The sequence below is a fragment of the Heterodontus francisci genome, chromosome 25, assembly GCF_036365525.1.
Source record: "Heterodontus francisci isolate sHetFra1 chromosome 25, sHetFra1.hap1, whole genome shotgun sequence".
Taxonomy (NCBI): domain Eukaryota; kingdom Metazoa; phylum Chordata; class Chondrichthyes; order Heterodontiformes; family Heterodontidae; genus Heterodontus; species Heterodontus francisci.
In genome coordinates, this window is record NC_090395.1 from 60,237,840 (window position 1) to 60,265,754 (window position 27,915).

Consider the following 27,915-nt stretch of genomic DNA (forward strand, 5'->3'; position numbering starts at 1 on the left):
TATATAACATTGTATACAAAGCATCCAAACAATTTGCAATGGACTGCTTTGAAAGCTTTTAGATGTTACGTAGGCAAACATGGTAACCATGTTTTCCTGGTTTACAACAGTTGCTACACTTCAAAAGTATTTCATTGGCTGTAAAGCACTTTGAGACATCCGGTGGTTCTGAAAGGCACTATATAAATGCAAGTCTATCTTTCTTTCAAACTGCAATGAAATCAATGGCCTGGGTCTTGCAGTCAATGACGAAGCACCTGAAGAAAGCTGGCCACAAACATTTGGTCTCTTTGGCACAAACTTCGCCTTTCCTGTTGGCAGTTTAAATCTGGAGCCAAGTCAAGGGGATCTCCAGTTCATGCAGCAGTGATGTCAGCAAGCAGGGTAAGCAATCAATCGTACTGAAATATTCTCAGATAGCAAATCAGGAAGTTAGAAGCACTGAATCCCTTTATTTTTTAATGTTAATTTTCAGATAGTGAAGTAAATGATTGGATTACGATAGAGCTTAAAAAATAAATTTAAATGTGGGAATTTTGTCATAATGAGAAATTTAACATTCCACAAACTTAAAATAAGTTTTTCAGGGCCAGTGAGTGTGATTAGCAGTAATTATGAAGTTAGTAAAAGGTTAAAAATCTAGTTACACCTCATTCAACAAGGTGCAACTTTTTCAAAGTTTTTTTTACAGTGAGCCTAACAGAGTATGAATGCAAGTTCTCGTCAGTTCATAGATTTCCCAATGCTTACAGTCTGGGGGGGACCTCAACAGTGTCCCCTCTGGAGAAGTGTAGAATCATTGATGGCAACTTCCGGATTCTTTGTGTGTAAACGCTCCAGAGGTTGCTGTCAATTTCAGTGGAGTAATGATGGCAAACGCTGACAGTTTCACCATTGTTGCCACTGCAATATTTGGGCTGATGGACGAATAGGCATTCATCATCACAGCTATCTGTTTTCTCTCTCAAAAATGTATTACCCAGGGTCAAATTCAGTAGCATGCCCCTTTAATTACAGCTCCCAGATAATACCTGTTTCCAAAATCGCAAGTTTAAAACCAGGGCAATTTGGTTAACCAGAGGAAGAAAATAACTTTTTGTATAAGGCAGTCTGGTTGATCACAGCATGTATCTGGTAGTGCCTTAAAGTAATAGTGCACAAAGTGCTTTGTATTCAGACTTCAGCCCATAATCCTGGTTGAGATTCCAGTGGACAGCTGAGGAATCACTGCACATTTCAAAGTAGTTCATTGTCCAACACTTTAAGATGTTTTTTACAGGTTAATTGAATTTGGAAAACACTAATAAGAATTAGTAATTTCTTTAGTAATCCTTTTGTAGTTTAAATATACAGATTTGAGTTCTGATAAGGTCAGGTAAATAATTAACGATTCTTTTAATTGTTTCTATAGTACTCGAGCTTGAATTGGCAAGTTTTTCTGCAGATGATGAAACCTATCAACCTAATGTAGCTGTTTAGGTAGAAATCTGGAGACAGAAAATGGGCAGTTATAGAACAAAAGAAATGTTCTACAGAATAGATATAGGTTTCTTTTGTGGGCATCTTGAATTGAGCCCAGAAATTTTCAGTACAGAAAGACAATTGATAGCTAATAATTTATGAAGTATTTAAATCTGGTTTTATGTAAACTGAATCATCATGATTCTTCTAGTCACCAGTAATTTAGTTACCCATATCTTCAAGTGCAGCTGTTTTTAAAACTGCAATAGAATGACAGCATGCAATAGTACTACCCTATCATTGTAACTCTGATGCCAATACATAGATAAAATAGTATTTCACAAAGCTAACTTTACTATCTACATTATATAAAATATTTTACCTGGATTTATTTCAAGGAGTTTATTCAATTTGTTTGTTAGAGGAAGCACTCCTTGTTTGCAATGATTGTGGAAATCATCGAAGTCTATTGTCCACACAAAGGCACCTCCGAATTTGTTCTTTTTTAGCCACCGGGCCTATAATGAAAAGTAGCAATGAAATTGTTTTAACTCCTGTTTAGGTAGAATTTATATATCCCATTGTATTTAGTTAATTTTCATTATTTTTGTTCAGGCAGTTCTACTACACAGCAGCCCAAGCTTTTTGGATCTCCCTTGGCTGAGGTGCAACTCTGGAGGACTAATAATCACCATGGAGATGTCCCATGATGCTGGTCAACTTTCAGGCCTCAGGGTCATTACTATATCAGTACTATTGTTCCAGGCAGACTCTAGAATTTGTAATGCCTGCATATGGATTATTAAATGAGATTAGAGGATGATAGAGTATGATCCCATTGTGGACCACTCACCTTGCGCAACATCTCCAAACACCAGGAATTAAATAGTTTTCTCTGTAGATAACTACCATCAATTTTGGAATGGAATTTACAACATGGAATAGGCTGTTTTGCTCAACCAATTTGTGTTGGTGTCTATTGTTCAAGCGAGCATTTGTCCTAATCCATGTGCCATTTCTGTTCCCACATCATTATTTCCCTATCCTTCAACCACCTATCTACCCATTGCTTAAATATTAAATATGCAATCTGTGCTTCATTGGCTGTAAAGTGATTTTGGATGTCCTGAGGTTGTGAAAAGCACTACAAGTCTGTCTTTCCTTTTTTGCGACTTCAAACTCTGCTATTGCATTCCAGAGTGTTACAATCCTTTGCTTAAAAAAATCTTATCTCTCCTAACTTTCTCTATCTCATTTAATCTTGCATATTTTTCCCTTGTTCTAGGCCCCTCATTCCCTGGAAACACACCGTTTCCATCTTTTCTGTCCCATCCCTTCATAACTTGTCATTATTGTCAAATCACCATTTAACAACCTTTGTTCTAACGAAAACAGAACAAATTTTTCACATCTGCCTTTGCATTTGTCTTTCCTTGCATCATATAGCATTCTAGTGAATCAGTACTGTACCTTTTATTACATTAACAACCTTTCTATAGTATGGCGCCTACACCCACCATTACATCTTGATTTTTATATTCTAAACCTCTAACCATAAAACTCTACTATATTTAAAAATGTGCAGATGACACCAATTTGGAGGGAGTAGTTAATACAGAGGAGGACTGAGACAAAATACTGGAAAACATTAATAAACTTGCAAACGAACTTCAATACAGATAAGTGTGAGGTCATATATTTTGGTAGGAACAATAAGGAAATCACATTCTCCTTTGACAAGTCTCTAAATGGGGTTGAGGACAGAGGGATCTGGTGTTACAGATACAAAGATTACTAAAAGTACTGATGCAGGCTAATAAGGATTCATTTCTAAAGGGACAGAATTGAAAAGCCGAGAAGTTGGGCTGGATTTTCCCTCTGGGGGCACGAAACAGGAGTCAGGACTGTTCCTGCATCCCGAACCCGCTCCCGGGGGAAACACTCACTTTTTGAGATTCTCGTGGAGGTGCCCCAAAATTAGCATGGAGACAGGCTTGCTGCCCAATTAAGGGCGGCGTATGGGATCTCAAAGCTGCAGGACCAGAAGCCAACCAGGTTGAGAGGAGCAGCAGCCTGTAAAGAACAGTAACTGAGAGGGCACTTCAAAATGGAGATTCCCTCTCACCAACTTCTTTAAACTTTAAATAAAAAACAGATACAGCAGTCAGGCCATCACTGTGGTGAGGCGGTGGATGCGGATAAAGAGGGAAGAGTGGGATGTCCCTCTGCAGGATAGTCTTTGGCTGCACCCACACCCAAGCAGGCAGGGAGGGCCTCTAGGCCTGGCTGTTAGCTGGTCCCCCGTCCTGCCACTGGTGTCCACCTCCAGGCAGTTAAACCACACATCCTCTCAGGTCAGGAAACTGAAGGCCGGCTAGAAACTTGCCATTTGCCTCCTTTTAATTGCTGTTAACAAGTCCCTAAATGAGCCTAATTGGTTACTCGCCACGTGGGGGTGGGTAGCCCTTCAGGGTCTGAATCCACCTTGGCAAAAATGGCTGGTGCCAGGAACAGGGTTGGGAAACCAGCATGCTGGCCCATGCTGGTAATTTCGGACCCTGTCCATCTCTATTCTTGACCTTGGTGGGGCTTGACAATTCAACCTGTTGCGTTAAACTTGGAACTAGTGAACAGTTCTGGTCTCCATATTATTAAAAAGGATATAGATGCACTAGAGAAGGCACAAAAGAGATTTACTAGAATGATATGGGACTGAGAGGTTGTACCTATCAGAAGAGATTGCATAAGCTGGGTCTGTTTAGAAAAGAGAAGACTAAGGGGGTGACCTGATAGAGGGCTTTAAGATAATGAAAGGGTTTGATAGGTTAAACGTAGAGACTATGTTTCCACTTGTGGCCAAGACCAGAACTAGGGGCCATAAACATGATGGTCATTAGTAAATCCAATAGGGAATTCAGGAAATACTACTTTGCCCGGAGAGTGGTTGGAATGTGGAATTCCCTACCACGGAGTAGTTGAGGCGACGAGCATAGATGCATTTAAGGGGAAGCTAGATAGGCACATGAAGGAGAAAAGAATAGGATATGTTGATGGGTTTAGATGAGGAAAGCTGGGAGGAGGTTGGTGTAGAGCATGAACACAGCTATGGAATTGTTTTGCTGATTGGCCTGTTTCTGTGCTGTAAATACTTTGATATGTTGTAATACATTACTTTATGTATGGTTTATCCATGTGAGCTGCTGCTTTTAATATTTTCTGAGTCTGCATCTCCAAATCTCTCTGCTCTTTATCATCCAGTTTTACCCCAAAGTATAATTACTATTTTTCTAAACCCAAAAAAATCTCATTTTTACTGATAAGAGTTTATTCTGCCACTTTTTTCCCATTCCACCATCTTATTCATATCCCTTTTGCATCTCCCTGGAATTGTTTACCATGTCTCCTATTTTAATATTGTCTGAAAATTTGGACGCCATTGCCTCCCAGGCCCATATCCAAATCATTGATGTACACCGTGAACAGAAAGGTCCCAAAGCAGAACCTTGTGCAACACCACTGCCTGTTTCCAACCACTGAAAAGCTGCTTTTAACCCCTGCTCTTCCTTTCCTCCATTCTAACCATTTTTTAAATCTAGTTTGCTAACAGCCCCCTAATTGTATACACCTTAATCTTCATCGATTGTCTCCTGTGTGGTTACTTGGTTTTCTGAAAGTCCAAGTAAACCACAGAAACTATGCTTTCCACCATCCACCGTATCTGTCACCTCCTCTGCTATGTTGAGCATGGCTGCTTCTAAATATTATCTCTTTACTTAGATATCAAATAATTTGATCTTTAAAGATTACAACTTTTTGTTATCCCACTTCTAATCAATTCATGAATGACCAGCCTCCTCAATTTCCATCTCTTGTGCAAACACTTCTAGTGCCAAAAGCAAAAACATTCTCCCTGCCACCACATGTGAGCTCCAATTCTTCCTACTCTTCGAAGCACATGGTTGGGAAGTAAAGATTACCACCCTTCGAAGTCCTGTTCCTAATCTCAAACTCCTTTTACAGGGTTTGGGACCTTTTTCCTCTCCATATTGTCAGTTCCTACTGAGCTGCAGTGACTGGCTGCTCTCCCTCCCACCTTTACCACAACCTTTTCCACTCTTTCCAAAATGGCCCCTACCCTACCACTAGGGAGGCAGCAAAGCATATGGAACATAGTGCAGATTGTAAAAGATAGTTTCCACCTACAGGTATCTACAAGTACGAACAAAATGAGAGAATAAAGGAAAATAAGAAACTATGTCAAGGGAATAAGAAAAGCAAAGAGTATGAACAGAAAACTGAACACATCAAAGTATTAATAATGACAGTCTATTTCGGCATTTTGTACTGAATAAGGATTCATTTCTAAAGGGACAGAATTGGAAAACAGAGAAGTTGGGCTGGATTTTCCCTCCGGGGGCATAAAACAGGAATCAGGACTGTTCCTGCATCCTGAACCCACTCCCAGGGAGTCTTTATTTAAAATGCTCATCCTTATGTTCAAATCCCTCCATGGCCTTGCCAATTCCTATCTCTATAATCTCTTCCTACAACACTCCTGAGAACTCTATATTCCTCCAACTCTGGCCTTTTGGGCATGATCCATCTCCTCTGTCCCACCATTGGCGGTCTCACCTTCAGCCATCTAGGTCCTAAGCTCGAGAATTGCCTCCCCAAAGCTCGTAGTTTCTTTACTCCTCTCTCCCTCATCCTTTAATGTTCTGTTTAAAACCTATCTTTTTGACTAAGCATTTAGTCACCTGTCCTAATATCTCCTACTTTGGCTCAGTCTCATTTTTTGTCTCTTTACACTCCTCTGAAGTACTTATTATGATAAAGGTGCTATATAAGTGCAAATTATTACATTGAATCTGCAGCCTGTGAGCCATATGTGACTAGTGAGCCTTCACAATTGATAGCTGAAAAACCAACCAACTCTGTCCTACTTGTACTTGTATTTCTTATTTGTTGGTTTGCCCTTTTTGAATTTTATGGGTCTAATGGTTTGAAATGAACTGCCCTTAATACTTTTGATCATTGATAAATCCAAAATCATAACTCCTGAGATCTGTTAGTCAGCAATTTGATATGAGTAAATTAAAATTTGGCTTCCAAGACTCCATGGTGTGTACGTACCTGACCCAGAACGACGAGAAACTCAGATACCCCTTTTAATGTATAAATTAGTGTAGTAATGTGCACAAATATAACAGAATATTTTTGAAAATTTTCTCTCAACTAAAACAATATAGTTTACAATACACAAACCATACTTTGGTCTCAAAGCTCTCCAGGTTATCGTATCCAAGCCATACATCTTTCTTAACTGCATACGAGACCATCTGGTCCTTCATCAATATGGTTTTAGCATCTTTCAATAAGTCACAGATCTGTCAATGAGAAGGGTTGGACATTTTGACTGTAAGTTCCATGAGAAAAATTAGACTCGTGTGTCTGTCTACCTACCTATATGTTTAAGTCTATCTCTAGCTACATCTATATCTCTGTATAGATATCCCTGTCTCTCTAGATAGGCTCCAATGAGAGACAGCTATCATGTATGCTGACATCTCAGTGCAGTAGTGATACAGTGCTGCCTTGTCGTAGGTGCCATTTCCTGAATGGGGCATTAAACTATTTGCTGTCTAACTTCTCCGCTAGCTATAAAGATCCAATAACATTATTTTATGAAGCAGAGAGTAATCCTGTCATTCCTCTCCTTTACTCATTGAATAGTTTGGGGACTTGATGTACATAAATTAGCTGTATTACAGTGACCATATTTTATAAGTTGCAATGCTTGTAAATTGCTTTGGAAGATGTGATGGAGTGCTATACAAGTAAAACTTTCCTCTATGTAATTTTGGATGTAAAGAAATTTTTAACAAAAATTCTACCATAACTGGATGGAATTTGCTGACAAAATAATCGAGTTAAAGGCACAGAGCATTAATCACAGAATCACAGAATAATACAGTGCATAAGAGGCCCTTCGGCCCATCGAGTCTCCACCGATGCATTAAAGACACCTGACCTGTCTACCTAATCCCATTTGCCAGCACTTGGCCCATAGCCTTGAATCTTATGACGTGCCAAGTGCTCATCCAGGTACTTTTTAAAGGATGTGAGGCAACCTGCCTCTACCCCCTCCCAGGCAGTGCATTCCAGACCGTCACCACCCTCTGGGTAAAAAAGTTCTTCCTCAATTCCCCCTTAAACCTCCTGCCCCTCGCCTTAAACTTGTGTCCCCTCGTAACTGACCCTTCAACTAAGGGGAACAGATTAAGGGGTATAGATTAAATTGTCCTTGACAGAGGACAAAGGATCGGCACAACATCGTGGGCCGAAGGGCCTGTTCTGTGCTGTATTTTCTATGTTCTATGTTCTAGCTGCTCCCTATACACCCTGTCCATGCCCCTCATAATCTTGTACACCTTGATCAGGTTACCCCTCAGTCTTCTCTGCTCCAGCGAAAACAGCCCAAGCCTATCCAACCTCTCTTCATAGCTTAAATGTTCCATCCCAGGCAACATCCTGGTGAATCGCCTCTGCACCCCCTCCAGTGCAATCACATCCTTCCTATGATGTGGCGACCAGAATTGCACACAGTACTCCAGCTGTGGCCTTACCAAAGTTCTATACAACTCCAACATGACCTCCCTGCTTTTGTAATCTATGCCTCGATTGATAAAGGCAAGTGTCCCATATGCCTTTTTCACCACCCTATTAACCTGCCCTTCTGCCTTCAGAGATCTATGGACAAACACGCCAAGGTCCCTTTGTTTCTCGGAACTTCCCAGTGTTAGGCCATTCATTGAATACCTCAGTGTCACATTACACTTTCCAAAGTGTATCACCTCATACTTTTCAGCATTATATTCCATCTGCCACTTTTCTGCCCATTTGACCATCCCGTCTATATCTTCCTGTAACCCAAGACACTCAACCTCACTGTTAACCACTCAGCCAATCTTTGTGTCATCCGCGAACTTACTGATCCTACCCCCCACATAGTCTTCTATGTCGTTTATATAAATGACAAACAATAGGGGACCCAGCACAGATCCCTGTGGTATGCCACTTGGCACTGACTTCCAGTCACTAAATTGTTATTGTGTTTAAAAGAAATCCAGCAGATCATGGCAAAGCAGAGCTAGGCTGAGAGTTGCGAATTGGCACAAATTGCTGGACGATTTGTACCATTCCGTCATTAACGCTGCAAAAACAAGATTTCACCGTCAGTATCTCAATGAATTTCAAGAAATTGCCAGATTTGCTCTGCAAATACGAATTAAACTCATTATAGAATGTTGGAATTTCATGACATGTTAACCGTTTTAATATTTATGTTCCTGCAATGCCACTCAACCTCGAAAGGAGCAATTGAAACTGGAATCTCTTTCCTGCATGTGGTGAATTGTTCCTAGAGATAGTTGAAATTTAAGACTTCAATTTTTTTCTTCCTTTCTCTCTCTTTCAATCCAATCTTTTTCCCCTCTTTCTGTATCTAATTTGTCTCTAATTCACCTTCTGTTGTTGGCTCTGTTTCTTTCTTAATCCTTAAATTTCATTGGTTAATGGACTAACAGGACTGTTAGTCCTGTTGTTCATCAAGGACCTCGTTTCCCAATTGGCCTCCCTGTGCCTTTGCCAACTCGCACTACCAGCAATTTGCAACATGAAATTAATTGCAACTGAAGTGAGAGTAAAAGGAATCCAACTCACAGTGCTCACCATCAGATGCCCTGCTCCAGCAAATTCTGGGCCAAAGTGATTACAAGGCAGGAGCAAAATAATTTACTGGGAAATACCCTGCTACATTTATTCAAAAAAAGCATGGACATATTTGTGCAAATGATTAAGAGATTAGAAATAAATGTATTCATGTTTTATCACCTCATAATAAGCTAGGAAACCAGCCTCTTTTGTATAGCTGCCGGCTGGTCCTGGACCACTTGCTGCAGCACCGACGTTTTCATTAGATGTCTTGAGCTTGAAGGTTCGTCCAAAAGTTGGAAATCCAATTACCATTTTGTTTGCCGGTAAACCATTACGAATCCAATATTTGGCAGCAAAATTCTGCAGCAAAAAGAATGAGCCAGTTACATGTTTTGGGGTGTTAATCTTAATATACTTTGGTTCAGTGCAAATCACTCCCATAAGGCAACTTCATATCCCCTACATGCCAGAGTGTGTCTTTACCTGCTGAATGGCTAAGTAAATGTGGCTAGAGTGCAGATAATCCAATTTATTAAAATATATCAAAATACTGCAAATACTACTTGAGGGATGTAGTTGCATTGGAGGCAATTCAGAGGAGGTTCACTAGATTGATTCCAGAGATGAGGGGTTTGTCTTATGAAGAGAGATTGAGCAGTTCAGGCCTTTACTCTCTGGAGTTTAGAAGAATGAGAGGAGATCTAATTGAGGTATATAAGATGATTAAGGGGATTGATAAAGTAGACGTAGAGAGGATGTTTCCTCTGGTGGGGCAATCTAGAACGAGAGGTCATAGTTTTACATAAGGGGTAGCAGATTTAAAACAGAGATGAGGAGAAATTACTTCTCTCAAAGGGTCGTGTGTCTGTGGAATTCACTACCCCAGAGTGCGGTGGATGCCGAGACATTGAATAAATTTAAGGAGGAGATAGACAGATTTTTAATTAGTAATGAGTTGAAGGGTTATGGAGAACGGACAGGAAAGTGGAGTTGAGGCTGAGATGAGATCAGCCATGATCGTATTGAATGGCGGAGCAGGCTCGAGGGGCTGAATTGCCTACTCCTGCTCCTAGTTTTTAATGTTCTTATGTAATATAAATGGATGAATATTTATCATTACATTTAGGCTTAAGCTACAAACCACCAGGCACATTTCTCTAGCATTATTTAGTAAGGACGTTGTATTAATACATTTTTAGAACATTTCTAATCTTCCTCCATCTTAAAACAATCTATCATTTCATATAAAATTAATGCATGAAACGTGGGGCTGGACTTTACAGACCCCCCTGATGTCGAGGTCGTGTGGCGGGGGGAGCCAGAGAATGCTTCCGGGAGAGGACTGCCATGCACCCAGACTCCGGGAGAGCCCAGCTGGATATTAGTGGTAGCAGCGAGACCTCGTTGCGGCCCCCCTGCGGCTCGGCGACGGGACCCCAATTTGAATATTTAAATAAATTAAAATGATTGATTTAATTAAGCTCACATTGTTGCCTGATGTCCCGCTGCAATCCTCAGCACGACAGCTGGCACACCCGTGCCTCAGATCCCCATCTGGGGAAACGAGGCGCAACACTGGTGAGTGAGGGGCGGGGGGGAATGGGGTCAAATTAATGTCATGGTGTAGGGGATGGTGGGAACGGTTGTAGTTGAGAGGTTGTGCAGTTTGGGGGGGTGGGGGTGGGGGTGGGGGGGGGGGTGCAGTTGGGTCAGATGGGAAATGTAAGTGTTTTTGAGGGTAAGGTCAAATAATTAATTTAATTGTTATTGGGGGTGGGAGAGGGGCAAAAGAGATGCACACAGACACCTGATGCCATTGCCATCGACGGACAGTCTGCCCCCTCCACGTGATCGGGGGGTGGGGGGGGGGGCACCCTGCCCCAGGGATGCAAATGAGCTGCAGCATGGAAGATTGCAGGGGCTCCGCATGGGCTGCCATTTTTTCATCTCACTGCTGATCTCAGTGGCATAATACGACCATGGAGCCAGCTCTAGCTTGGTGTCTCTGCTAATCTTAAACTCCCTGATTCAATTTTGTTCTCCCAGTTTCAGGAGGTGGGCAGAACAGTAGCAATGGCTGCCAGTGGAGGATCATCCCATTGGGCTGCCTCCCATTAATAAATAACAGACAAACTAGCAACCCAAAATGCATTTTCCAATCGCAGCTTACCAATTAGGAGATAGAAAATAAGTTGTTAAAACGGGATCTTAATTCTTTGCTTTAGTTTAAAGGGGAAGTGAACTTTAATTGTGGCCAAATAGGAAGCACAGATAATGGAACTGTAGGAAGATGGCTGGAGGCAAGTAAAGTTTCTTGATTCAGCCCTGACGATACTTTTGGAGCAAATTCATGAGAAGAAGGAAGAGGTTCTTTTTCCCTTGCATGGTCGGCAGGTGCCAATGTGAGTTATTGAACAGGCATGGCATGAAGTGACACAGGATGTGGGTATGTGCAGTGTTTATACCAGAATGCAGTGCGGAAAGAAATTTAATGATCTCAGCAGGAATGCCAAGGTAAAATTCCCAGTCTAATCTTGCTCTTTCTGCACAGCCTTGAAGGCCCTATTTTCTTTCACCTGTGCAAAATTAATGATTTTCTACTTCATTTCTCATGCATGTTCATAATTCAGTGGGGAAATCTTCAGTACACTTCTGATTTTACTCACACCCTCAAACAGTTACTCCTTTCTGCTCCTTGGCCATAGCTGCTGCTTTCTGACATCATGCACACAGTGGCAAGCTGGCTCAAACATTGTGTGGATTGAAAACCCTCGCCCAGCTAACAGATTTACTCACTTTCACTCTCCTTGCAGAAGCTGGCACATGACAGGATGGATATAGCTACCATAGGAGGACTCCTGCCATTTGCATAGAGTGCCCAAGGGGATTCATATGCACAACTGAGCAGGAGGAGTTCAAGAAGGCAAGCGAAGAGGGCTAATTAAAATCCTAGCTCTGCTATCAGGGAATGTTTAAAGAGGAGGTAAGCCAGACACTAGAAGGGTTTTAAATTGATAAAGAGGAAGTGTTAGATTGTCTGTACTTAAAGTGGATAAAACAGCAGGACCAGATGAGATGCATCCAAGAATACTGAGGGAAGTGGGGGTGGAAATCGCAGAGGCGCTGGCCATAATTTTTCAGTCTGCCTCAGACTCCGGGGGGTGGTGCCAGAGGACTGGAGAATTGCAAGTGTTACACCGTTGTTCAAAAAAGGGTGTAAAGATAAGCCCAGCAACTGCAGGCCAGTCAGTTTTACTATGGTGGTGGGAAAACTTCTAGAAAAAATAATTTGGGACAAAGTCAATAGTCACATGGACAAATGCGAGTTAATTAAGGAAAGCCAGCATTGATTTAGAACATAAGAACTAGGAGCAGGAGTAGGCAATTCAGCCCCTTGAGCCTGCTCTGCCATTCAATACAATCATGGCTGATCTCATCTCAGCCTCAACTCCACTTTCCTGCCTGTTCTCCATAACCCTTCAATCCATTACTAATTAAAAATCTGTCTATCTCCTCAAATTTACTCAATGTCCCGGCATCCACCACACTCTGGGGTAGTAAATTCCACAGACTCACGACCCTTTGAGAGAAGTAATTTCTCCTCATCTCTGTTTTAAATCTGCTACCCCTTATTCTAAAACTATGACCTCTCATTCTAGATTGCCCCACCAGAGGAAACATCTTCTCTACGTCTACTTTATCAATCCCCTTAATCATCTTATATACCTCAATTAGATCTCCTTTCATTCTTCTAAACTCTGGAGAGTAAAGGCCTAAACTGCTCAATCACTTCATAAGACAAACCCCTCATCTCCGGAATCAATCTAGTGAGACTCCTCTGAACTGCCTCCAATGCTCTATTATATACTCTATTCCTTTAGCAATAAATGCCAAAATTCCATTTGTCTTCCTTATTACCTGCTGTACCTGCATACTAGTTTTCTGCGATTCATGAGTATAAAAGTAGGGAAGTGTTGCTGCAACTGTACAAGGCATTAGTGAGACCGCACCTGGAATATTACATACAGTTTTGGTCCCCTTACATGAGGAGGGATGGAGTTGCATTTACCTTTGCTCTTTTTATTGCTTTTTTTAGTAAGCCATTTTCTTAAGGGAAAATCATGTTTACCTAACTTGCTGGAGTTTTTTGAGGAGGTAACAGAGAGGGCTGATGAGGGTAATGCTGTGTAATGTGGTGTTCATGGACTTTCAAAGGTGTTTGATACAGTGCCACACAACAGACTTGTGAGCAAACTTGTAGCTCATGGAATAAAAGGGACGGTAGCAACATGGATACGAAATTGGCTGAGTAACAGAAAACAAAGAATAGTGGTTAGTGGATGTTTTTCGGGCTGGAGGAAGGCTTGCAGTGGAGTTCCCCAGGGGTCAGTGTTGGGACTCTTGATTTTCCTGATCTATATTAATGACCTAGACCTTGGTGTACAGGGCACAATTTCAAAGTTTGCAGATGCTGTAAAACTTGGAAGCATTGTGAACTGTGAGAAAGATCGTGTAGAACTTCAAAAGGACAGAGATAAGTTGGTGGAATGGGCAGACAGGTGGCAGATGAAGTTCAATGCAGAGAAATGTGAAGTGATTCATTTTGGTAGGAGGAATATGGAGAGACAATATAAAAAGGTACAATTCTAAAGGGAGTGCAGGAGTAGACGGACCGAGGTGTATATGTGCATTAGTCATTGAAGGTGCCAGGACAGGTTGAGAGAGCGGTTAATAAAGCATGCAGTATCCTGGGCTTTATTAAGAGGGCATAGAGTTCAAGAACAAGGAAGTTATATTGAACTCGTATGAGACAGAAATTTGGCTTCAGCTGGAGTACTGCGTCCAGTTCTGAGAGCCAAACTTGGGGAAAGACGTGAGAGTATTGGAGAGAGTACAGAAAAGATTCATGAGAATGGTTCCAGGGATGAGGAATTTCAGTTATGAAGATAGATTGGAGAAGTTAGAACCGTTTTCCTCAGAAGAGAAGGCTGAGAGGTGATTTGATAGAGGTATTTAAAATCATGAGGGGTCTGGACAGAGTAGATAGAGAGAAACTGTTCCCACTCATGAAAGGATCAAGAACGAGAGGGGACAGATTTAAAGTATTTGGTAAAAGAAGCAAAAGTGACATGAGGAAAAACTTTTTCACACAGCAAGTGGTTAAGGTCTGGAATGCGCTTGCTGAGAACGTGGTGGAGGCAGGTTCAATTGAAGTATTCAAAAGGGAATTAGACAGTTATATGAAAAGGAAGAATGTGCAGGGTTACGGTGAGAAGGCAGGGGAATGGAACTGAGGGAATTGCTTTATCAGAGAGCCTGTGCGGACACGATAGACTGGCCTCCTTCTGCACTGTAATGATGCTGTGATTCTGTGCTCGGGACGATACTGATGTAAACATAAGAGGTCTGAAAAAATATTTGTGCATCACCAATTGCTGAAGGCCTTAGAGTAACTGACATATCGTGTGGTGGAATCAGTCAAGCACTAGGGATTCACACTGGGATGTGCCAAATCGTTTGTCAAGCTTTCTGTCAGCCATTGAATGCGTAATTCTATTTGAAATCCTTTAAGTGTTCCTTTGATAGCTGGTGAACGTGCAATGTGAGGTGGCAAGGTTTTTGTCTGAGCAATGCTGTGGATTGTAGGGTGAGACGACTGTTGGCTATGACTGCAAATACAGTGGAATGTGAGTTTTCAACTGAAGTTTTCTTTGGCTTATTATGTCTTTATCAGTGTAAATTCTATCTATCTGTGTTTGTGTGTAGATTCTCTCCCCCTCTCCCCTCTCTCTATCCGTGTACAAGTTCTAGTTATCTGGATGTACATGGGCCAAACCGTGGTAGATGAAAATGGATGCAGCCAACTGTAAAATATTGTACACAGAAGGGAGAATAGAAACTTACATGTTTCGTGAATGATATTAAATTAGCTGTGAATGAAGTTCAGAGGTCTAGGACCCTTAGTTGACTCGATGCTTTGCATTGGCTGGATACTTTGAGCAGCAAAGCCAACAGAATGTTGAACTACATAGACAAAACAGTGGAATACATGTCATTGGAACTGGTGATCAAACTGTACAATGATCCGGTCAGACCACACCTTGAGTACTGCATCTAATTCTGGTTGTGGAGTAAGAAGTAAGCTGAAGTTGGTGCACAGAAGAGCTACAAACCTGATCTTTAGTGTATATGAGGAAGGATTTGAGAACCTTGAACTTTCCAGACTGGAAAGAGGTGTCTGAGAGTTGATCATGTCAAGTTAAAACAAGATAGAAAATGGTAGGAAAAAGTTTAATCTGGAATACTACTTATACACTAGTAGAACCAGAGAACACATGTTCAAACTAGAAACAAGTAACAAGATTGATAGTAGAAGGTTCTTAATACAGGCTGTGATCAACATATGGAATGGCCTGAGCAGAGCAGTGAAGCTGAAAACTTGGAATCATTTAAGAAAAGAAATGACATGCAGTAATGGAGGGAGTGTAGGGTTGTTCTGAATGGATGTATTTTGATGGTTAAAATGGCCTGCCTCATTCATAAGTATCTTGTGAATTTTGGGAGATTGTATACATACCATGTTATAATTTGCAAAAGCACCCTTATCAGCAGAGCCACGATACAAAGGACTGATGTGTCCAGTGAACCGGTCCCAAGCACCATGGAAACCATATGCTACCAAATTGACAAAATCGAGAGGTCTGTAGAAATGAAAATATTTATTCATAACTTCATGAATAATTAATGGATATTGATCCGTCTAGACTATTTTGGCATCAGTAGCTTAATGGAAAGGTGACTCATTGATAACAACAACTTGCCCCTTGCTGAAGCCTCTCCACCTGCCTATACTTTCCACTGTCTGTCCTGCCCAAGCTGCCACTGAGGTGCTGTGGCCCTTGTTATCAAATCACACCTTGGACACTCTCCTGCCCTGGTACCACTTACTCCTTATTCTACCCCTCTTACATGTACTTTACAATTCACGGTCTGTTCCCCACACTGAGGTTTTTCATGAAAATATTCTTCCTCTTCCTCGATAAATGACTTCTTATCTTCAGTGATTTCTACCTCCATCTTAATTGACTTTGTCTTCTCTCTTCTGATGGCATTGCCTTGAATTCTTGGTTAACCTGCCTGTCTCCTGCAGCCCCACATCCCTCCGAGATACCCCAGATCCTCCAATTCTGACCTCTTGAGCATCCCTGATTTTAATCGCTCTATCAGTGGTGGCCGTGCCTTCAGCTGCCTGGCCCCTAAGCTCTGGAATTCCCTTCCAAAACCTTTCCACCTCTCTACCTTGCTTTCCTACTTGAAGATGCTCCTCAAATCCTATCTATTTGACCAAGCTTTTGGTTATCCACCCTAATTGTCCTTATGTGGGTCAGTGTAAACTTTTGTTTTACACTGCTCCAGTGAAATGCCTCAGACTGTTTTAGTATATTAAAGACACTATCCAAGTACAAGTTTTTTAAAAATTCATTCATGGGATGTGGGCATCGCTGGCCAGGCCAGCATTTATTGCCCATCCCTAATTGCCCTCGAGAAGGTGGTGGTGAGCTGCCTTCTTGAACCGCTGCAGTCCATGTGGGGTAGGTACACCCAAAGTGCTGTTAGGAAGGGAGTTCCAGGATTTTGACCCAGCAACAGTGAAGGAATGGCGATATAGTTCCAAGTCAGATGGTTTGTGACTTAGAGGGGAACTTGCAGGTGGTGGTGCTGCCATGCATCTGCTGCCCTTGTCCTTCTAGTTGGTAGAGGACATGGGTTTGGAAGGTGCTGTCAAAGGATCCTTGGTGTGTTGCTGCAGTGCATCTTGTAGATGGTGCACACTGCTGCCACTGTGCGTTGGTGGTGGAGGGAGTGAATGTTTGTAGATGGGGTGCCAATCAAGCAGGCTGCTTTGTCCTGGATGGTGTTGAGCTTCTTGAGTGTTGTTGGAGCTGCACCCATCCAGGCAAGTGGAGAGTATTCCATCACACTCCTGACTTGTGCCTTGTAGATGGTGGCCAGGCTTTGGGGAGTCAGGAGGTGAGTTACTCACCGCAGGATTCCTAGCCTCTGACCTGCTCTCGTAGCCACGGTATTTATATGGCTACTCCAGTTCAGTTTCTGGTCAATGGTAGCCCCTAGGATGTTGATAGTGGGGGATTCAGCGATAGTAATGCCATTGAATGTCATGGGGAGATGGTTAAGTTCTCTTGTGTTGGAAATGGTCATTGCCTGGCACTTGTGTGGCGCGAATGTTACTTGCCACTTATCAGCCCAAGCCTGAATATTGTCCAAGTCTTGCTGCATTTCTACACAGACTGCTTCAGTATCTGAGGAGTCACGAATGGTGCTGAACATTATGCAATCATCAGCGAACATCCCCACTTCTGACCTTATGATTGAAGGAAGGTCATTGTTGAAGCAGCTGAAGATGGTTGGGCCTAAGACACTACCCTGAGGAACTCCTGCAGTGATGTCCTGGAGCTCAGATGATTGACTTCCAACAACCATAACCATCTTTCTTTGTGTTAGGTATGACTCCAACCAGTGGAGGGTTTTCCCCCTGATTCCCATTGACCTCAGTTTTGTTAGGGCTCCTTGACGCCCTACTCAGTCAAATGCTGCCTTGATGTCAAGGGCAGCCACTCTCACCTCACCTCTTGAGTTCAGCTTTTTTGTCCATGTTTGAACCAAGGCTGTAATGAGGTCAGGAGCTGAGTGGCCCTGGCAGAACCTAAACTGAGCGTCACTGAGCAGGTTATTGCTAAGCAAGTGCCGCTTGATGGCAGAATTGATGACACCTTCCATCACTTTACTGATGATTGACAGTAGGCTGATGGGGCGGTAATTGGCCGGGTTGGACTTGTCCTGCTTTTTGTGTACAGGACATACCTGGGCAATTTTCCACATTGCAGCGTAGATGCCAGTGTTGTAGCTGTACTGGAACAGCTTGGCTAGGGGTGCAGCAAGTTCTGGAACACAGGTCTTCAGTTATATTGCCGGAATATTGTCAGGGCCCATAGCCTTTGCAGTATCCAGTGCCTTCAGTCATTTCTTGATATCACGCAGAGTGAATCAAATTGGCTGAAGTCTGGCATCTGTGATGCTGGGGACTTCAGGAGGAGGCCGAGATGGATCATCAACTTGGCACTTCTGGCTGAAGATTGTTGCAAATGCTTCTGCCTTATTTTTTGCACTGATGTGCTGGGCTCCCCCATCATTGAGGATGGGGATATTTGTGGAGCCACCTCCTCCAGTTAGTTTTTAATTGTCCACCACCATTCACGGAGGGATGTGGCAGGGCTGCAGAGCTTAAATCTGATCCATTGCTTATGGGATCGCTTAGCTCTGTCTATCGCATGCTGCTTACGCAGTTTGGCACGCAGATAGTCCTGTGTTGTAGCTTCACTAGGTTGACACCTCATTTTGAGGTATGCCTGGTGCTGCTCCTGGCATGCTCTCCTGCACTCTTCATTGAACCAGGGTTGATCTCCTGGCTTGATAGTAATGGTAGAGTGAGAGATATGCTGGGCCATGAGGTTACCGATTGTGGTTGAGTACAATTCTGCTGCTGCTGATGGCCCACAGCGCCTCATGGATGCCCAGTTTTGCATTGCTAGATCTGTTCGAAATCTATCCCATTTAGCACAGCGGTAGTGCCACACAACACGAAGGAGGGTATCCTCAATGTGGAGGCGGGACTTCATCTCTACAACGACTGTGCTGTGGTCATTCCTACCAATACTGTCATGGACAGATGCATCTGCAGCAGGCAGATTGGTGAGGACGAGGTCAAGTATGTTTTCCCCTCTTGTTAGTTCCCTCACCACCCGTCGCATACCCAGTCTAGCAGATATGTCCTTCAGGACTCGGCCAGCTCGGTCAGTAGTGGCGCTACCAAGCCACTCTTGGAGATGGACATTGAAGTCCCCCACCCAGAGTACATTCTGTGCCCTTGCCACCCTCTGCTTCCTCCAAGTGCTGTTCAACATGGAGGAGGACTGAGTCATCAGCTGAGGGAGGGCGGTAGGTGGTAATGAGCAGGAGGTTTCCTTGTCCATGTTTGACCTGATGCCATGAGAATTCATAGGGTCCAGAGATGATGTTGAGGACTCCCAGGGCAACTCCCTCCCTACTGTATACCACTGTGCCACCACCTCTGCTGGGTCTGTCCTGCCCGTGGGACAGGTGATGGCAGAGTCTGGGATCTTGTCTATAAGGTATGATTCCGTGAGTATGACTATGTCAGGCTGTTGCTTGAATAGTCTGTGGGACAGCTCTCCCAACTTTGGCACAAGCCCCCAGATGTTAGTAAGGAGGACTTTGCAGGGTCAACAGGGCTGGGTTTGCTGTTGTCGTTTCCGGTGCCTAGGTCGATGCTGGGTGGTCTGTCCGGTTTCATTCCTTTTTGTTGACTTTGTAGCAGTTAGATTTAACTGAGTGGCTTGCGAAGGCCATTTCAGAGGGCATGTAAGAGTTAACCACATTGCTGTGGGTTTGGTGTCACATGTCGGCCAGACCAGGTAAGGACAGCAGATTTCCTTCCCTAAAGGACATTAATGAACCAGATGGGTTTTTACAACAATCGACAATGGTTTCAGTGACTAGCTTTTTAATTCCAGATTTATTAATTGAATTCAAATTCCACCTTCTGCTGTGGTGGGATTTGAACTCATGTCCCCAGAGCAATATCCTGGGTCTCTGGGTTACTAGCCCAGTGACAATACCACTATGCCACTGCTTCCCTTTGTTGTTGTTGTTGTTGATCTGCTAGTATAATTAAAATAATTTACATTTATTCCCAGGGCTTCAAAACTATGGAAATCCTTATTTGCTTAATTGCCCCTTCTTGTTACAAGCCACAGGTTTTAAATCCTAGTTTGCTGTCACCAAATTACTATGTCTTGATTCATTTATTATTCCAGTACCTGCTGTTTTTCAGCCTTGTAAATGTCCTGCTTTATGGCCCTGACTTCTCACTTAAGTTTCTCAATTCAAGAAAAAACGTTGTCAAATCTGGATTTAAGTAAAATTCTTTTTGCTGATTACATTTGTACAGTAGTGTAGTTTGATCTAAACTGCCCAGCAACTATTGTGAAAATTGCAGAGAGGAAAGGAAATTACACTGAAAGAATGAATACTTACTGAGCAAGTTTTTTTATTTCAAAACCAGCATCAATTCTACTTTTACTAGCTGCCACAGCTGCTGTAAGTAATAGCTTGGCCTTTCCAGATTGTTTTGCTTCTTGCTGAAAGGCTTTCCTTAATTCCTGGGAAAAAATGATAAAATGTTGACTTTGAATAATAGTCCACCGTGTTTCCTTCTAGAGTGTCTAACAGATTTAATTACAATAAAGTATCTTGTGATTACATGGGCTTTTCTGGGCAAATCTCAATGCCATTTTTGCTAACTAATGAATATAGAAGTATTGATGGCAGACATATTTGATGATGGCATTGTGATGGATCTCGTGCCAGCCATTCAAAGGGCTTCTGTTTGGAAATAAGCTGTTTCTCTGGCCTTGTTTGAAACATGTTAAGAACAGCCAGTCAAGCTGCTGAATACTAACTGACATAACAACGTGCTAAGAACACACATCTTTCACCAGGCAATATACATCATCATCTATTCAGAACAAGCTTGACTTAAACAGCGCTGGCAAACTCTGAGCCTGTCTTTGATGGGCCTTTATGTACCTGTTCGTGTAGCTGGCCATTTGTTGAATGGGTAAGTGTCTTAGTCTTGCAAACACAACAGATCTAAGAGTGCAGGGAAGTATAAGTTACAGGCATTTCTAGTGTTCTATTTAGTTAAGATTTTGATTGAGCTGCAATGGATGTGAGGCAAGATGTCAACTCCATGGTTGGGAGCATCTACATAATTCCAAAAATGTTTAAAATATGTGTAGTTTTGACTAAGCTGTCGAGAACGCTCTATCTGTTCATTGAAAAGTCTACAAAGAAAGACTATTCAAAGGAACTCAGATGACTGGCTTGTCTGTTTAACTCTTTCATGTATTGGTTCAAAATTATTATGCTATCAAGCTGACTTGGACCACTAGCTGTATTTTACTGCTACTGTAGAAGACACTATTTATTGATTGATTAAAACAGATTAGTGATGCATTCTCATGCAAAATTATCTGGCCTGATATTAGTCATCCTCTGAAGAGATATGGATGTGTAGTGGGAATCCTACATTTAAATACTGAGACATGTCTACTGTTCACTCTAGGCACTTGTTATGAGATTACATAGGCCACGCTTCGGGTCACTGGGTGTGAGTGTGCTTGCCTCTTGGAGATGATTTTTGGGTTAGATGTAAGAAAGAGTCTGCAGCACAATAGTTTTATATACCTATCTTTCATCTCGAAAGATGATGGTGTAAGTGCCTTTTCCAGTTGCTGGAGATTGCCACCCCCCCCCCCCCCCCCCCACCACCCCCCCCCCCGACCCCCCCACCAAATCCTCCTCAATCTGATTTCATCCTTCCATAATAGTATAAAAGTTACAATCCAGTGTGAAGGTAGTTAATCTGACCGTTTTAATATCAGTAGTATCATCAAACCGGGATGTGTTTTGGCACAAACACTCTGGGATATTCCTCTCTCTGCAGCTTCGTTATCCTTTCTCACCTAGCCCCGAAATTGTATGACTCCAAGTGAGAGCAAATGGAAATATCTTTAATATTGTATGTCTAACAACAAAACTAAACATCTGTTGATAAAACTTATTTTTGCTGATGATGCAGTGCTCATTGCACACAGGGAAGTGGATCTATAATAACTTTGCAATAGCTTTTCACTCACTTGCTATGAATTTGACCAGCTGCCAGTATAAAGATGACCATCATTGTGGCACAGGATGTGTTTTCTTGGGTTTTTTTTTCTGCATCGGAAGTTTCAATTTGCTACTAGGATCAACTGTATCAGATAAAATTTCCAGATGACGAACTAAACTCTCACATTGGAAGGACAGCCTAATAGTCACGATATCACCAACATGTCTTTGGGTAGCTGTGCATTTTAAGTTTTGTAAAATGACATGCCAATGACCTTTCTTGGACAAAATAATCCTGTTGAGTAAAATTTAGAACACTTCAGATTGAAAATAAACTTAAATAGTGTTGTATCTTTGCTTTCTTTTCTTTTGCTAATAATGTAGCACTGCGTATCTGATTCATGTTATAAAATTGAAAACTAGGACCCCTGCCGGCTTAGTGGGTAAAAAAAAAATACTTGCTGTTATTGCTCTGAATGCAGACTCCCAGGTTTGTTTGGTGGCCTGTGCTGTGTTAGTTGACCTAACACAGATAGCTGTGTGGGCGGTACAATTGGGTCCCTGCCCCTGTTTGGTTTGCAATGATGGCACCTGGAAAGTTGGTGTGTGCGTATTCTGGACAAAGACTGAGCCGCGCTTGGCTGTGATGCCTCTCAACAATTGAATCATCTGTTGACATTTATTGACTACTCCATATCAAGAATGGGCACTTGAAAAAGTTTCCTGAGGGTCACTGTCCCCATGGAACTATACTCTTGGAAAAGTCCGTGCTTTAAGGAGATAAAGATAGAAAATGTGAAGGCTGTTTTACTCACCGTAACCAAAATAGTGTACCTTTTTTTGTCTTCAGCGGGACTTCCTCTAGATCCTGGATATTTCCAGTCTAAATTTAAACCATCAAAGTTATGCTTCCTAAGATATTCAATTGTCGAATTGATGAATATTGTACGATTCCTCCTGGCAGAAACCATGCCAGTGAACCTGAAAGGATTTGGAGAATTAATTAAATGTTTCCATATTGTTTTACCTGGTTCAAGATTTATAAAGAATTTTAAATTATAATTTATCGTAACTTCTACATGAAACCAAAATTACATGTGAATCATTGAGAGCTCTTTCAAAATCCATTGTATATTTTGTAAGAAAATGCCTAACTTTAAGAAGCAAATAATGTTTTCTAATATTCACATTTGGATGCTTCAGTGAGCATACGCTAATGTTAAGCAATTTAAAGAAAATATTGAGATATATTTTTGAATCCAACAGTTCTCAGTTTAAATGATCTTAAATCTGCATCTATAGAGGTGGCAGCTAATGAAGGTTGGGCTTTTTTATTTATTTAGAGATACAGCACTGAAACAGGCCCTTCGGCCCACCAAGTCTGTGCTGACCAACAACCACCCATTTATACTAACCCTGCAGTAATCCCATATTCCCTACCACCTACCTACACTAGGGGCAATTTACAATGGCCAATTTACCTATCAACCTGCAAGTCTTTGGCTGTGGGAGGAAACTGGAGCACCCGGAGAAAACCCACGCGGTCACAGGGAGAACTTGCAAACTCCACACAGGCAGCACCCAGAATCGAACCCAGGTCCCTGGAGCTGTGAGGCTGCGGTGCTAACCACTGCGCCACTTTCTGGAGACAGTAATTATCTGGCATTTATATAATGTGAGTACCTGCCACTTGTCAACCCAAGCCAGGCTGTAGGCTAGCACAGGCTTCTTCTTTATTGGAGAAGTTGTAACTAGAGCTGAACACTAGAATTGTCTGTGGACATCAATCATAGAAACTTTAAGGCACAGAAAGAGGCCACTTGGCCCAACGTGTCTGTGCTGGCCGAACAACGATTCACCTATTCTAATCTCACCTTCCTGCTTTTGGTCCGTAGCCCTCCAGATTATGGCACATGAAGTGCATATCCAGACTCCTTTTGAATGAGTTGAAGGTCTCTGCCTCAACTACTCTTTCAGGCAGTGAGTTCCAACCATCACCACCCTCTGGCTGAAAAGGTTTTTCCTCATCTCCCCTCTAATTTTTCTACCAATCACTTTAAATCTATGACCCCTCGTCACTGACCTCTCTGCTAAGCTGAATAGACCCTTTACCCCACTGTCTCCAGGCCCTTCAGAATTTTGTACATTTCAATCAGATCTCCCCTCAGCCTTCTCTGTTCCAAAGAGAACAACCCCAGCCTTTCCAATCTTTCCTCATAGCTGCATTTTTCCAGTCCCAGCAACATCCTCGTAAATCTCCTCTGTACTCTCTTTAGTGCAATTACATCCTTTCTGTAATGAGGTGACCAGAACTGCACACACTGCTCAAGTTGTGGTCTAACCAATGAGTTATACAGTTCCAGCATAACCTCCCTGCTCTTATATTCTATACCTCGGCTAATAAATGAAATGATTCCGCATGCCGCCTTAACCACCTTATCGACTTGTCCCGCTACCTTCGGGGCTCTGTGGACAGTCACTCCAAGGTCCTCACTTCCTCTACAATTCTCAGTATTTTCCCATTAATCGTTTATTCCTTTGCTTTGTTTGACCTCCCCAAATGCATCACCTCACACTTCTCCAGGTTGAATTCCATTTACCACTTTTCTGCCCATCTGACCAGACCATCAATATCTTCCTGCCGCCTACAGCTATCCTCCTCACTATCTACCATACGGCCAATCTCTGTGTCATCTGCAAACTTCTTGATCATGCCCCCTACATTTATGTCCAAATCGTTGATATATACCACAAAAAGCAGGGGACCCAGTACTGAGCCCTGCGGAATGCCACTGGAAACAGCCCTCCAGTTGCTAAAACACCCGTCAACAATTACCCTTTGTTTCCTGCCACTGAGCCAATTTTGTATCCACCTTGCTGCATTTCCCTGGATCCCATGGGATGTTATTGTTTTAGCCACTCTGCCATGTAGGACCTTGTCAAAAGCCTTGCTAAAATCCATGTAGACCACATCAACTGCACTACTCTCATCTACCTTGTTACTTCTTCAAAAAATTCGTTCAAGTTGGTCAAACAAGATCTTCCCTTAACAAATCCATGCTGACTATCCTTGATTAACCTGGGACTTTCTAAGTGACAGTTTATCCTGTCTCTCAGAATAGATTCCAATAATTTGCCCACTACTGAGGTTAGACAGACTGGCCTGTAATTATTCGGTCTATCCTTTGCTCCCTTTTTAAACAGAGGTACAACATTAGCAGTCCTCCAATCCTCCAGCACCACACCTGTATCCAGTGAGGACTGGAAAATGATGGTCAGACCTTCTGTAATTTCCTCTCTTGTATCTTTTAACAGCCTGGAGTGCATTTCATCTGGCCCTGGTGATTTATTAACTTTTAAGGATGCTAATCCCATTGATACTTCCTCTCTCCCTATGTTTATCACATCCAATACTTCACACTCCTCCTTGTTAACTACAATATCTGCATCGTCCCCCTCTTTTGTGAAGACAGATGCAAAGTATTCTTTAAGAACCATGGCAACATCTTCCACCCCTACACACAGGTTACCTTTTTGGTCTTTTATGGGCCCTACTCTCTCCTTAGTTTTCCTACGAACATACGAATTAGGAGCAAGAATATGCCACTCGGCCCTTCGAGCCTGCTCCACCATTCAATAAGTTAATGGCTGAACTGATTACTCCACATTTCCACCAACCTCCGATAATCTTTCATCCCCATGCTTATCAAGAATCTATCCACCACTGCCTTAAAAATATTCAAAGACTCTGCTTCCTCTGCCTTTTGATGAAGAGAATTCCAAAGACTCACGACCCTCAGAGAAAAAATATCTCCTCATCTCTCTCTTAAATGGGCGATCCCTTATTTTTAAACAGTGACCCCTAGTTCTAGATTCTCCTACAAGGGGAAACATCCTGTTTCCTGTTAGCTAACCATATTCCAATATGTTACCCCCTACACCATGAGCTTTTATTTTCTGCAATAATCTTTGATGTGGCACCTTATCAAATGCCTTCTGAAAATCTAAGTACAATACATCCACCGGTTCTCCTTTATCCACAGCACATATAACTCCCTCAAAGAACTCCCATAAATTGGTTAACCATGATGGTGCTGGAGCCCATCAAAAGTGGAGACTCCTTATTTATGCAAGCTATGCATTGTTCTAAGTAGTTCTGATGTGCACTCTGGATGCCTGTGGAGAAGTCCAATCCAATATAGCGTCTGACATATTTCCAGTTTAAAGGGAGCTTCCTGTCTGCTATATTGGAGCCTTACAATGTTTGTGCCATGATTCAATTTCTAGACCATCAAATTCTGAAAAATAGTGTGCATTAAAGAACAGACCGGCCTATAAAATCATAAGAAATAGGAGCAGGAGTAGACCATTCGGCCCCCTCGAGTCTGGTCCGCCACTCAATGTGATCATGACTGATTTTCTGCCTCAACTCCACTTCCCTGCCCGCTCCCCATATCCCTTGATTTCCTGAGAGACCAAAAATCTGTCTATCTCAGCCTTGACTAAATTCAACAGTTCAAATCCACAACCCTCTGGGGTAGAGATTTCCAAAGAATCACAATCCTCTGAGTGAAGAAATTTCTCTTCATCTCAGTCCTCAATCATCGACCCCTTATCCTTAGATTGTACCCCCATGTTCTATATTCCCCAGCCAGGGAAAACAACCTCCCTATACAATTCTCGTAAGATTTCTTCACTTTTATACTCTAATCCCCTTGCAAGAAATGCCAATGAGCCATTTGCCTTCCGAATTGCTTGCTAACTTTGTGGTCCTTGTACAAATGCACCCAAGTCTCTCTGAACATCAACATTTACAAGTTGCATGCCTTTTAAAGAAATATTCTGCTTTTCTATTCTTTATGCTTTATTCTTTTCTATGCTTCCAAATTCGTATCCATTGGACCTGTCGCTCAGCATGACCGGACAGCCTTGCTTGAAAATAAGCTTAAAAAAAATGCTTGCTGGATTTGTGTAAGAGCAACGAGCTGCTGAGTGATATATATGACAGTGTCCTCTCTGCTCGTTGCATCCGCATATGTATGGGTTGCCCAAGACACACAAGTGATATAAAAGCAAAATATTGCAGATGCTGGAAATCTGAAATAAAAACAAGAAATGCTGGAAATATTCAGCAGGTCTGGCAGCATCTGTGGAGAGAGAAGCACAGTTAACGTTTCAGGTCAGTGACCTTTCACCAGAACTAAAGTGATGTCCCTGTATGCCCTATCTTATGTATGACCGGTTCTGCACAATCTGAATTGACCAAATGTTTGGGCGAATTGGTACAACCGGTTTTGAGCAAGTTCTTCACATACACGGTGAAGGATTCCTTCACATTTGCAAAGACCGTAGAGGACTTGCATATCGATAGCAATGATGTGTCCATGTGCTCATTTGACATTGCTAGCCGATTCACCAATATAGCACTTAAGGAAGCCATAGACATTTGCGCTACAGCACTATATCATGGCGATCTAGATCCACCACCATTGCGTGAATCAGTATTCATTGAACTTGGCAACTCACGCAGTTGAGTTCAGTTTTAACAACACAATGTATGCCCAAATAGATGGTGTTGCCATGGGATCCCCTGTAGGCCCAGTTCTCTCAAACATCCTTGTTGGGTTCCATGAGAAATGTGTCTTCGAGGGAATGACACCTAACCTCCTACCTCTTGCATATTTTTGATATGTCGATGATACTTTTGTTATATTTGAATCTGCAGCTGCATGCGATAATTTTCTAACACATCTTAATGGGTTCCATCCTGCGCTCAAATTCACTTTTGAAATGGTGCCGTCAAATGAGCTCCCTTTCCTTGACGTACTAGTTGAGAAATCTGTAAAGGGGTTCTCCGCCACGGTCTACCACAAACCTACCTTCACTGGTCAATACACGCGTTGGGATTCTTACAGTTCCACCTGCTATAAGATTGGCCTTACCGGCAACCTCATAAATAGGGCCCAA

At 42.3% G+C, this 27,915-nt stretch overlaps 1 protein-coding gene across 1 annotated transcript in view; it reads right to left on the reverse strand.

Moving 5' to 3' along the window:
• The window catches only part of LOC137383911 (acidic mammalian chitinase-like), a 50,461-nt gene that overhangs the window by 3,645 nt on the left and 18,901 nt on the right, over window positions 1–27,915 (reverse strand). Inside the window, exons 5-10 of the mRNA XM_068057295.1 lie at window positions 22,764–22,929; window positions 20,314–20,438; window positions 15,755–15,878; window positions 9,355–9,537; window positions 6,732–6,848; window positions 1,844–1,979 (exon numbers count right to left, since the gene is read on the reverse strand). Of these exons, the coding sequence (XP_067913396.1) occupies window positions 1,844–1,979; window positions 6,732–6,848; window positions 9,355–9,537; window positions 15,755–15,878; window positions 20,314–20,438; window positions 22,764–22,929 (851 nt within the window). The remainder of the gene's footprint in view (window positions 1–1,843; window positions 1,980–6,731; window positions 6,849–9,354; window positions 9,538–15,754; window positions 15,879–20,313; window positions 20,439–22,763; window positions 22,930–27,915) is intronic.